This window comes from Anabas testudineus, chromosome 18, assembly GCF_900324465.2.
Source record: "Anabas testudineus chromosome 18, fAnaTes1.2, whole genome shotgun sequence".
NCBI lineage: Eukaryota > Metazoa > Chordata > Actinopteri > Anabantiformes > Anabantidae > Anabas > Anabas testudineus.
In genome coordinates, this window is record NC_046627.1 from 3,480,890 (window position 1) to 3,493,809 (window position 12,920).

Below are 12,920 nucleotides of genomic sequence, written 5' to 3' on the forward strand. Positions count from 1 at the left end.
TTGGTTCTTTTTTGTGCTCTTTTCCTGTGCGTCTCCTCTATTTCTTTCCCCTTTCCCCGTGTTGCTTGTTCTGCCCCTTTCTCTCGTGCGTACCCTTCTCCTTTTTCTTCTCCCGCTCTCTTCTTCCCCCCCCTACGTTCCACCTCTGCCTAGTTTTTGACTCTCTTCCTTTCCTATTCGATTCCTGCGTCCTTACCCTCTCTTTAGGATATATTATCCCCTGGAGGGCCGAAACTTCTATACAAATTTCCATTGTTATGCAGATGATACCAGCTCTATTATTTATCTATGAAACCAGGAGAAACTAATCAATTAGTCAAACTTCAGGAATGCTTAAAAGACATAAAGACCTGGATGTCCTCCAATTTCCTTCTCCTAAATCCGGACAAGACAGAGGTTATACTGTTTGGGCCTAAAAATCTCAGAGACACTATGTCTAATCACGTTCTCACCATTGATGACTTAGTTCTGGCCTCAAGTAATACTGTAAGAAACCTCGGAGTTATCTTTGATCAGGATATCTCCTTCACTTCATACATCAAAGAAATCTCTAGAACTGCCTTTTTTCACCTAAGAAACATTGCTAAAATTAGGAGCATCCTGTCCCAAAGTGATGCTGAAAAACTAGTCCATGCATTTGTTACTTCCAGACTGGACTATTGTAATTCCTTATTAATAGTTTGTTCCAATAACTCATTAAAAATCCACCAGTTAATCCAAAATGCTGCAGCCAGAGTTCTGACTGGAATTAGTAAGAGAGATCATATTTCTCCAACGTTAGCTTCTCTCCATTGGCTCCCTGTTAAATCCAGAATTGAATTTAAAATCCTTCTCCTAACTTATAAATCCCTTAATAATCAGGCTCCATCTTATCTTAAAGACCTCATAGTTCCTTATCTTCCAAGCAGAACTCTACGTTCTCAGACTGCAGGTTTACTTGTGGTTCCTAGAGTTTTCCAAATGTAGAATGGGAGGCAGAGCCTTTAGCTACCAAGCCCCTCTCCTGTGGAACCAGCTCCCAGTTCAGGTTCGGGAGGCAGACACCGTCTCTACATTTAAGACTAGACTTAAAACTTTCCTTTTTTATAAAGCTTATAGTTAGAGATGGATCAGGTGACTCTGAACCATCTCTAGTTATGCTGATATAGGTTATTCTGCTGGGGGACCTCTACTGATACACTGAGCTCCTCTCCTCTCTCCTTTCTCCTGTATCAATTGCAAATGCCACCATTTCAATGTCATTAACTTTGTGTCTTCTCTCTCCTGTAGTTGTGTTTCATCCTCTCTGTCTCCCTCTCTCTGTACTTTTCTGCAGGTATCCTCGGCCTGGAGCTGTACATCTCCAGAATCCAGTTCATCTGCCCAATGTTCTTGATGCTTGTTGTTGTCTTTATTGCCTGCTGTTCTTTTCTCGCTTCTCTTTCCACTCACCCCAACCGGTCGAGGCAGATGGCCGCCCACTATGAGCCTGGTTCTGCTGGAGGTTTCTTCCTCTAAAGGGAGTTTTTCCTCTCCACTGTTGCCTAAAGCTTGCTCAAATGGGATTGTTGGGTTTTCTCTATAATTTTTTGTATAAATATTTTCTGTAAGGTCTTAAACCTTACACTGTAAAGTGCCTTGAGATAACTTCTGTTGTAAATTGGCGCTATACAAATAAAATTGAATTGAATTTAATTGAAAGGTAGAGAGGGAGACAGGTAGAGAGGGAGACAGGTTAGAGAGAGAGAGAGACAGGTAGAGAGAGACGGGCAGAGAAAGCGAGTGAGACAGACAGGGAGTGAGAATAATTTCTAACCTTTGACCTGAAGGAGCACAGTTTTCCCTCTCAGTAAAGTTTTCCATCTGATCCAGTATCCCTCCTCACGGTAAACTCTACATCCGTATCTTCCCGTGTCTCTGACTTTTGGGTTCTTCAGGGTCAGACTGAGGTCTCCAGTTTCCAGCAGGTTTCTCTTCATCTCTGTTCTGTCTCTGTAAAACTGGTTCTGTAACAAAGGCTGATCACAGCCGTTCTGATATTTATGGACCGTCATGAATTCAGTTTCCTCATGTTCCCACTCCACTCTAGTGTCCTCAGGCAGGTCCCCTGTGGTCCTGAAGGGCAGCTGGACTGACTCCACTCCCTCCTCCACCTCCACCTGACAGACTGAGAGGACAACAAACCACAACATCAGCTGGACAGACAGCAGCAGCAGTTTTTAATCACTTTACTGAATGAGGACAAAGTTGGAGAGAAACCTGAAGGACAGAACCAGATCAGACCAGAAGGTCACAGAGGACAAAATCTAGAAACTAAAACCTTCTGAATCTTTCACTGATACAAACTATTAAAGCTGCTTTTCTTTCATCTTCCTTCCACTTTGTTCTGGATCCAAACTCTTTCTGATCAATACTGTCTCACTCTGATTGGTCATCAATCAGTTTATTAATATCAGCTGGTGTTCACACATGGAAATGATCTCCTGTCTTCTTCTCTGCTCATTGATACGTAGTTGTATCAATGAACTGTGTCCCTCAGTAAATTCAAAACTGTTGTTATAAAGTTTTAATAATATATAAAGAAATTATAAAATGAAAATAAAATACTAAATTAAGAAATCTGTAAAAAGTTAATTCATTCATTAATAATAACATAACAACAGTTAGCTTAGCATAAAGACTGACCTTTGACCTTCAGCTCCACTTGTTTCTTCATCAGGATGTTTCCCTCCCCGTTGTAGACGGTGCAGGTGAAGGTTCTTATGTCTTCATCTGTGGGGTATTTCAGGGTCAGACTGAGGTCTCCAGGTTTCAGCAGGTTTCTCTTCATCTCTGTTCGACCTCTGTAAAACTGATGCTGTTCTTCAGGCTGATCAGAGTCCTTCTGATACACATGGACCTTCCAGTTTGAACTGTCTGTCCACTCCACTTTGACGTCTTCAGGCAGGTGAACTGTGGTTTCACAGGGCAGCAGGACAGACTCCACCCCTGAATCCACCTCCACCTGTTGGACTGAGAGGACAACAGAGCAGAAGATGATGTGGACAGACAGCAGCAGCAGCACTGACACATTTTCTTTGAGGGTATGAAGTGAAATATTTGTAGTGAAAACATGTTTGATTGGTTCCAGTTGGACATTTTCCTGTCTGCAGCTGACGACTGACTGTTCAAGGAAAACCTGGTCCCATGGATCTGATGCTGGTTTTCAATGATGCTCAGAGAAAAGCTCTGAAGAAGTTGATGATTCATTTCTGAGCTTTGAGGAAATCACAGCAAAGTCAAACACTTGTTCAAGTCCAAATGTGAAGTTTGGAAACTGGATCTAAAGAAGGAAATGTCCTCTGAAGACTGGAGGACAACTGGTGTTAAAGCTCCGACACAGTTCATCCTAATTTCCAGCTGCTTCAGTCCAACTGGATGATACAGACTAATAGAACTCCTGTTCAACTCCATCAGTTGAACAACAATGTTCCTGATGCTGCTTTGAAATGGGAACTATCTGATTGGATCCTAAAATAAAGGGATTTGAAGGAGGTTGTAGAAGCTGAGGTGGTTTGATTTCACTTCTGTCCACTGGATCTTATCTGGAGACTCATATAAAAGACATTTATAGATACGTGTGGAGCACCGACCCATGGAGCCAGTAGATAGATCCAGTTCACACGGTGTTGTGGTTCTATGGTCGGGACCCTGGGTACTGAGATTTGTGTCTGGTCGTATGAACCTGTTTTACCAAATTACTTATTTAAAGGTTTTTATTCTTGAACTAAAATATTTTAATTTGTAAACGCTGCCTCCACTGAACAGGAAACTACAACTTACTGGTTTCACTAACTGTCACCAGTTTGAACTGGTTTCGCTATTTTTAGTAAATAAACAATTAAAATAACATAAACACAGAACTTTAAATAATAATTATACATTTAGTTTGGACAAATATCATCAGATATTAAATCACTTTTCAAAATAAAGTCATTAAAATGTTGAAATAATGAAGTTAAAGCTGGAAACAGGTGATGAACCAAATACTGATGTTTGGGTTAAATATGTCAAACTGAGTGGGAGTGAAAAAATAAATCACAGTAAATTACTGTGGAAATAAATAAATGAAGGTTTATATAAGAGAGTGATGTTATGAATCCCAGTGTTTTAAATATTGGTTCATGTTTAAAAGTAAATCTATGTAACTAATAAAGAGAAAAACATTTCATAAACTGATGTTAAAGACGTACGGAGGCAGCGAACTCTAACTCCTGGCTGGAAGTTGAACCAACATCAGATGTGACTCGTGCTGCTGGATACATTCACCTAGAGTAAAGTGACTGTTTGGCTTCTTCTGAACCTCAGGACAATAATCTCCCTCACTTGGTTTCATTTGGTTTGTTCGTGTACCATGGTTTGAACTGCTGTGTTGAGAAGCTGCAGATGTTGGAGCCTCACATTTTCACACACTTTGAACATCAAGTGTCAAATAAACCACATCTTGTTCATTTTAATGTCAGAGTTGGATTTTCCAACAGCACATGAAGGCAGCAGCTTTGTACTTTGTACCTATTTTCTAAATCCTTAATCCAGATATTTCCTTCTGACTGAAACTGACATATGAAATGATGATGGTGAAAACTCCAGTTAGAATTTGACCTGTTTCTTCTTTGTAATGTCGACACTGTCACATGTTCTGATTTGGTGAAGAAAACCAAAATTGTCTGAGCTCGGTTTTAAGGAGACTTTGTTCTATGAAACTATCACATATTTCTGTTTCCCAGCAGATTAGTTTGATTTCTTAGATACGAAAAACTAGTGAGGAGGATCTTTCCTAAAGTCTAAAGAAGCAGAGTTGAATGATGAAGCAACAAGTTCCTCACTAACAACATGCTGATCCTTTGGTTTAGAAATGTTCCCTCACACATCATTTGTTCTCTTTCTGTAGAGTCACACATCATTTGGACTTCACAGTAGAACACCGGGGATTTCTTCACAGTACTAATAGACCTGAGTCTTTGTGGAGGCTGGAGCTCAGAGGAAGCTCGCCTCAACAGCAGCACTTTGATGTGGTGTATGTGAGTAGGTGGGTTCTCAGATTTGATTGGATCATGGATGTAGGATCAAGTTAAAGCTCATTAAGATCAGGACTGAATGAGTTCTACAGAAGCTGGTCTTTAATAAATGGCTGTTGTTTGTGTTGAACCAGGTCCGAGCCTGTTTCTATTTGAGTATAAGACCAGAGACAGTGGACTGGTCTAAAGCAGCACCTGGACTGGACTAAACTGGTTCCCAGTTACTGATCAACTGGAAAACATGAAGTTTGATCTCATGTGTTGGATCTAGATGATAAATGACTTCATGTATTTCCAGAATCTTCCTGTCAGAGTCATGTTTGGTTATTAGCTTAGCATAAAGACTGACCTTTGACCTTCAGCTCCACTTGTTTCTTCATCAGGATGTTTCCCTTCCTGTTGTAGACGGTGCAGCTGAAGGTTCCTCTGTCTCTGTCTGTGGGGTATTTCAGGGTCAGACTGAGGTCTCCAGGTTTCAGCAGGTTTCTCTTCATCTCTGTTCGACCTCTGTAAAACTGATGCTGTTCTAAAAGCTGATCAGAGCCGTTCTGATACACATGGACCATCCTTCTAAATATGCTATTATCCTTCCACTCCACTTTGACTTCTTTAGGCAGGTGAACTATGGTTTTACAGGGCAGCAGGGCCGACTCCACCCCTGAATCCACCTCCACCTGGTAGACTGAGAGGACAACAAACCACAACATCATGTGGACAGACAGCAGCACTGATGGTATCAGGACCTCACTGTCCCGTCCTTCTCTTCTAATCCCAGACCTCACTGAGCAGTGAGTCAGAAACTAATCCAATGAAAGAATCAGTCAGTAATTAGAAGTTACCTGAGAACAGACTCTGAGATTCTCTAGGAAACATTCGGAGGACTTCATAGATCTCTGTTCATCTACAAACGGACCACTTGTTAACCAGTCCATCCTGATGACCTCTGAACCAGCTGCTGCCTCACACTAAACTAAGAACTACTCAACTCCAATAAATCCTCATCCTCACAAATGAACATTGAACGACTGAGATTTTACTGAGAAAAAGTTTTTCTCCAACAAACAGAGATAAAGACAGAAACGGATCATTTCCTTCTGTACAGTCATCAGGAACTAATGATCACTGATTCATTCTCAGTGTGGTTCTGATTGGTTCCTCACTCTCAGTCTGTCTTCACAGTCAAGGAGCAACAAGAGGAAAGAAGGTAACCATGAGCATTATGGGTAATGTAGTAGTAGTGACGTACCTGACATGAAGTACTGACGGAAATGTACTAAAAGAACCCCAGTAACAAGAAGAAGAACCAGGAGAACCAGGAGAGCTTTGGCCCAGGAGGGAAATTGTTCTGTGGAGAACATAGAGAACAACATGACCTCTGACCTGTATCTGCAGTAGATGTTGTGGTTTGTTACTGACCTTTGACCTGCAGCTGGACTTCTGTCAGTCTCTTTTCCGATCTAGCTGATCTGATGGAGCAGGTGTAGGTTCCACTATCTGACAGCTGCAGTTTTGTCAGGTTCAGACTCAGGTCTCCAGTTTCCAGAGCGTCAGTCCTCATCGATGTTCGGTCTCTGTAGAGCTGGTTTTGGTTTTTAAGGTCATCACCTTCCTGCTGATGCTGGTGGACGGTTGAAGGACTGAGATCGTAGCGGCTCCACGCCACTGTGGGGTCGTCCAGTTCAAAAGTGGGAAACTCACAGGGCAACAGGAAGTGGTCCCCCTCATACATGTCCACAGCTGAGGCATGCTGGGAAACTGTGAGGACACAGACAGAGAGGGTCCATCTCAGCAGCCTTATTTCATGTCTCAGTACTGGTCCATCAGTTAAAGAGTTAAAGAGGAAAGAAACCAAGATTAAAGAGGTTGGATCAGTCAGATCAGAGGGAGGAAGCTTCTCTTACCGTGCACGAGGATCACAAACACCACCAACATCTTCATCTTCCTGTAGAAACTCCAACAACCACAAAGTCTCCTTCAACCTGCTTCTTCCTAAACTAAGAGCAGCTTCAGAAACAGCTTCAGGACGTCAGTTCACAGCCAGTTGTCACTTTCCTCCTCCTGATCATCGAGCGACACTCAGAGAAAACTTTAGTTTCTCTTTAAGCTGTTTCCAGAGAAGCAGCTGCTGGAAGGTAAAGAAACAGGTTCAGCAGGTTCCTCAGAGTTCACTGACTTTGTTCTGAGGTCAACCACAGGCCTGAAGTTCATCCAATCAGAGAAGAGAAAGAAACAAACACAGAGGAAAAACTGATCTGAAGGATCAAGTTTCAGGTTGAACAGCTTTACAAGAACAAACCATAGTTCAGAGATGATGGAACGAGGGAGGAGGTGTGTCCGTCTGTACTAATCAGCTGTTATCTCCATACTAAAGGTACAGTCCACCATTTAATTCAGATGAAGAGGAGAAGGCCTGAAGAAGAGAAACAGAAAAAGTAGGACTAGGATCAGGTCAGAGGTCACAGTTCCACTTTCTAACCATGGTGAGAACAACAGAGCTTTAACTTGCTGCTTTGCTGATGTATTTGGTTGTTGTGACGTCAGCTGCAGCAGCTGGAGGTTGTTGTTAGACAATAATATGGTCTCACACATGAATGGGACAGAAACCACATCCTGGTAGGACTCTTTCAGACCTGTTGACCTCATGTCTCTGATAGTGAGGATACAAAGATCCATTCAGACTGTGTGGGACATACATCCAGCTGTTTCTTCTGGACTCACTGTGTCTGGGACAAACCCTCTTGGCCTCATGTGACAGAGTCCTGTTGAGTGTGCTCACTATGTCCAAATGTCCTCGCTGCCCAGTGCTGTTCCTGGGGGGTTGGATCAGTCCTGATGTCCCAGCTCAGTCAGGACCAGGACTAAAGACCAGGTGAAGAGAAGATCTGCAGCATGGACGTCATAAAAGGAGACCAGACCCTCCTCATAATCCACAAACACCCCGACTTTCTGAGGAGGACAGGATGTGGACAAAGACTCTGTTCAGGACTTGTTCAACAGTTCTGGACCAAACCTTCATCTGGACCAAAGAGACTTGGACTTGGACCTGTCTGAGTGGTTCTGATAGTTGTAGTGATTTGGGTGAACTGGTCCTTTAACTGATGTCAACTGTCACAGTTGCAGCAGCTCTGATCAGCTGTGAGGTCAGAGTTCAGGCTGAGACTTTGTTAAAGCTCCTTTCTGGAACCAAGTCCACAAGTCCACAGATCAGTTCTGAGGACAGAGGAGCAGGTTCAGGTTCAGGTGGAGGTTTTCACAGCTTCTGAGCTGTTCACGCAGACAGACTTTGGCAGCAGCTCTCTCTTCCTGGTTCCTCATGAGTCATCCACAGACTCAGCTCTGATTGGACGCTTCTTTTCTCCTCTTGTTGCTATAACGACACAAACCAGTTCAGTTCCTGGTTCCAGCTCAAAACCTTCATTTGGATGAAGAAATAAAGCAGCAGCTGTATCGGAACAAAGATCAGATCAGTGTGTTTGTGTTCAGATGGGACTGAGTCCGGACTCAGACACAGAACCATGTTGGATTCTACATGTGTCCGTCCTGCATTCAGTGGTGAAGGAGGGAAAACAACAAACTACACTACACATGAGAGTCAGTGGAGAAAAACCAGTTGAACAGGTTTCTGGACTAGTTTGGTTCTTTCACTTCCAGCCTTCCAGAGTCTTTTTTCAACATGTCTGAATTCATTTCATTCAACACTCTGAACTCTTTATTATCTACTTCTATTGTCTCTTTATTCCACAGACAGACACATGGAAAAGGACTCTGTCAGTCTGGGGGTCTTGGTCCTGTGTAGGAGGGTGGGGGTCTTTTCCACGTCTGAGTCCAGGGGCCTGTTGTTGTCTGATCATGTGTCCATGTGTGTAGGGTTGGTGTCGTTACCAACAGCAGCTGTTTATTGATCTGAAAAGTGTTTGTTGAACTTTACATTTCAGTCTGAAAACAGTTTTCACTGCTGACCAGGACCAAGTCTGGATCTGACCTGGATCTCTGTTGTCCCTTGTGGAACTTTGTGTACCACAGTTTAGTTCCATCATTAGAACCATTCAGTGTACATGTACTGTAGTCCATGGTGGACCCTCAGTAAGAAGAACTGCTGTTATCCAGTGACATGACTAAAAAATATTTTTAGCTTCATCTTATGATGAATTTTAGAATGAAATGAAAACAGTGCTGGAAGCTGCTGCTCCAAATAAAACTGAGGAAATAATGAGACAAGAAGTCGACTCTATGGAAAAACAGTCAGACTAAGGAATTAGAACTGCTGAGTACAGACGGTAGAAAACTAAATTAATCATAGATCAAGATATATTCACAAAGAAACTTCAACATTAGAAGTTCCTTAACCCATCAACAGGACCAGTGTCTGCTCCTTTATTCAAGGAGGAACAAGATGAGCACTGTCAGATATCCTACTAAATGACCTCCAGCAGGTCACTGGTGTGAACGTCTCTAACCAAACCATCAGAAACAGACTTCATGGTGGTGACCTGAGGGTCAGACATCCTCTTGTAGGCCCTGTGCTCACTGCCTGGTACAGTGGAGCCTGAATGGCATTTGCTATAGAACACTAGCATTGTCAGGTCTTCCACTGGGCCCCTGGACTATTACGTGCTTCTTGGTTTTATATGTCGACATTGTTTATGGTAGATGATTATTTATATAACTTGAGAAATTAAGTAAAATAATGGAGTTTAATCATTTGAGAGAATTTGTTTCCGATGTCGTCAGCGCTCTATCACCGCCAACGCCACCTGTTCCTGCTATCCGACCTATCACATCCCCTGTAAATGACCACAAAGGTAGTGTCACTCACTCGTTGTGGGTCAGTTGAAGCAGACTCACTGCCTTCATGTTTCTTCAAGTTGAATGTAAGTTTGGATGTTACTGTAACGTTTATTATAATGTTTTATTTAACGCTATTTGGTAATGTGTAAACACTTTACAAATCGTAGTTGAGTTTCTCTTACCTCGCTTACATGTATGTGCTATTTTTTAGATCGAAGACTTCAACACATTTTCCAATTATTGCACCCTTGTATGTTATTTTGACTCATTGTATCAGTGAACAAAAGTTTTAGAGAACCCGAAATGTTAACATTGGTTGTAATATTTGTTCTTTGGGAAATGAAATATTTTCACGTGCTAATGCAGCAGTGCACATTCATTCAGTCATTTTTTGTGTGTATTACCTTGTTTTATTCAGAATTTACGTTGTGTATTTATGTGTAGACATGTGTGTTACTGTGATATATGTGAGTTTATTTGCACTTTGTTAAATGTGAGTGACCACTAAGCAGCAACTTTGTTCATTTTTAGTTTTCACGGTGCTTGAAGGATGCTCAAGTGTTGCTGGTCAAACTTCTGTGGATGACACCAGCAAATAAACTCACTGCACCCGTTAGAGACTCTCCTGTGAATTTCTTTGATACCAAGGGCAGCTACAGTGTTTGTGCAACAAACAACAAATCCTCACATCCTGTTTAAGAGTGAAAGTCCCTGCTACAATACAGAGTCAGTGAAATCTTACTGTTACTCAGACTCCAGAAACGTCTGTTTGTTGTTAAAGAGCTACACAGGAGATGATGTGTTTTTAGGTTTAACCTCATTATAACTTAAACACTTCAAATGAAATGGGTTCAAATTATAATGATTCTCAGTCATCAGGTCAGTTTGCTGATTAAACTGTAAATGTTAAACATTTACTAGTCAATAGAAATAAAAAAGAGATTTACATTTAATTATTGATCTGTCAAAGGCTGAAACATCTGTGCAGATGAGATTTTAGTCATCTTAAAGAAAACTGTCACTGAAATCCTATTTTCTGATAAATCACATTGATTCTGTAAAATAATCGATCTTCACAGTAAAAAACTCAAACTAATGAACTCAAAGTATTTACTTTACTATTTAAAATAAGTAAATCAAAGAGGAAACATGTCTATAAAATGTCCTGTTGTTGATCCAACACCTGAACCAATCAGATCGTAGATCAGGGGAGAGCCAGGTGTTTCCCATCATGCCCTGAGGTCTCAGTCGATAAAAATGAACATCTTGCTATTAAAGCAGTATTTTAATTAGATTTTATTAAATTTGCTGATTTTTTAAACTGTATAACTTTAGGATTAAAGTTTAACAACTGTCTTCTTATTTAGATCAGTTGGAAGTGAAGCGTGCTGGAAACGTCATTCTTCAGTGTCAAGATCCCAAAGAAGCTGCCATCAAAGTGTTGGAGTGGAGCAGACCTGACCTGCAGACAGATGGTTATGTCTTCTTCTACCGCAACAACCATTCCTATGAAAATTACCAACATCCACTGTATCGTGGTCGAGTGGAGCTGAGAGACGAATCCTCCACGAAGACTGGAGACGCTTCAGTGATTCTGAAGAACGTCATCATTAACGATTCAGGAACATACGAGTGTCGAATCATCAGGAATGTTCAGAGCAGAGCAAGAATGATCTCAGAGTACCAGCATGTCGTGAACCTGACTGTTGAACCAGGTGAGTTAGTGTGTGTGTGTGTGTGTGTGTGTGTGTGTGTGTGTGTGTGTGTGTGTGTGTGTGTGTGTGTGTGTGTGGATCAGAGTTGAAGCTGCTTCCTGGTTGTTGATGTGAGAGTGAAACATCACAGATCAGATGTTGGTGTTGATGAGACTTTGTAGAAAACAGCTGGTATGAGTGATGGGATCAAAGTGCAGTAGATAATGTCTGACAGGAGTTTGAAGAGGAAATGGATTCTGTTGTGTTCTTCACTCATCACCTACCTGACACCTGCTGACTCACTGCTGACTCTCATCTGCAGGTACCAACAAGGAGGATGGAGGCGAAAAGGATGGAGGAGACAAGGATGGAGGAGAACAACGTGGACGTGTTGGACTGATAGTCAGTTTGTCAGTTTTCATTCTGCATTTCTGTGTTGTTGCTTTAATCATCTTTAGAAAACGTAAAGTCATCATCTGATGAGATATAAATGTCTCAGATCTCTTCATTATAGACTCTATGATCTGTTTAAGTTCCCTGATAACACCTGTACATAAAGACAGTGTTTAGAGAAGCATCAAATCAAGTCTATAATTTCATATTCATTTCTTGCTAACTGTGCCACCTTGACTCACCAGTTTTTAACAGCATATGAAGCTCTGAACTTTTGTCTTGTTCTGGTTTAGTGTTTCCAGGTGAATTGTGCTGAGGTTAAAAAGGTATCACTGTAAACACAGATTACACTGATGAAGGTGGATGATGATTTTTTCATGTTTTATATTGTGCAAGTTTGTAATTATGTAAATATTGTACAGACTTCTCTTTCTCCACTTTTTTTACACCTTAATATCCTATATAAGTATTCATTTGTATGAATGATGTTGTTTTCTAAACGTGTTTCCTGTTTAAAATAAAGTGTTTTTCATCAACAGCAGCTTGTCGATCATGTTCATAAACCTTATTTAAAGGTGTGTTTTCTAGATTCTGAAGCTGTAGTGTGTAAAATATTTCATTTACATTTATTCATCTGTCAGTTGAGTTGCAGTTCTCATTTGAAGCAGATTGTTTTCCTGCACTGATACAACCTCAGCACTCAGGAAAAGCTGACTTATGTGTTTTGGTCTAACGGTTTTTCCTGATCAAGCTGACATGTTGTGGTTTTCAGCCTCTGCCAACAAACGTCCTCCTGCAGAGTCTCTACAGTCTGATACGTGAGCAGAGTTCAACCTCTGAATTTCAGCTCATTGAACGGATCATGTGTCTCCAGTGTTTGTGCCAGAAGAGAAGAGGAACTATTTATTTTCCGCGGGAGCGCGCACAGCCTGTTAAAGCTGTATTACCAGAGTTTCTGCTGCTTATTTCAGTATCAAACCGTCATAAAGTACAAACATCACACACTACA

General features: G+C 41.4%; 1 protein-coding gene across 1 annotated transcript; it reads right to left on the bottom strand.

Moving 5' to 3' along the window:
- Positions 1–1,790: 1,790 nt before the first annotated feature.
- LOC113168705 lies at positions 1,791–7,654 on the bottom strand. Its single transcript, XM_033326749.1, has 6 exons — positions 6,938–7,654; positions 6,453–6,791; positions 6,283–6,381; positions 5,386–5,718; positions 2,665–2,991; positions 1,791–2,146 (listed from the first exon to the last, which is right to left on the bottom strand). The coding sequence occupies exons 1-6, from the start codon at positions 6,972–6,974 to the stop codon at positions 1,791–1,793; spliced, it is 1,491 nt and encodes a 496-aa protein (XP_033182640.1). The 5' UTR covers positions 6,975–7,654.
- Between the last annotated feature and the right edge of the window lie 5,266 nt (positions 7,655–12,920).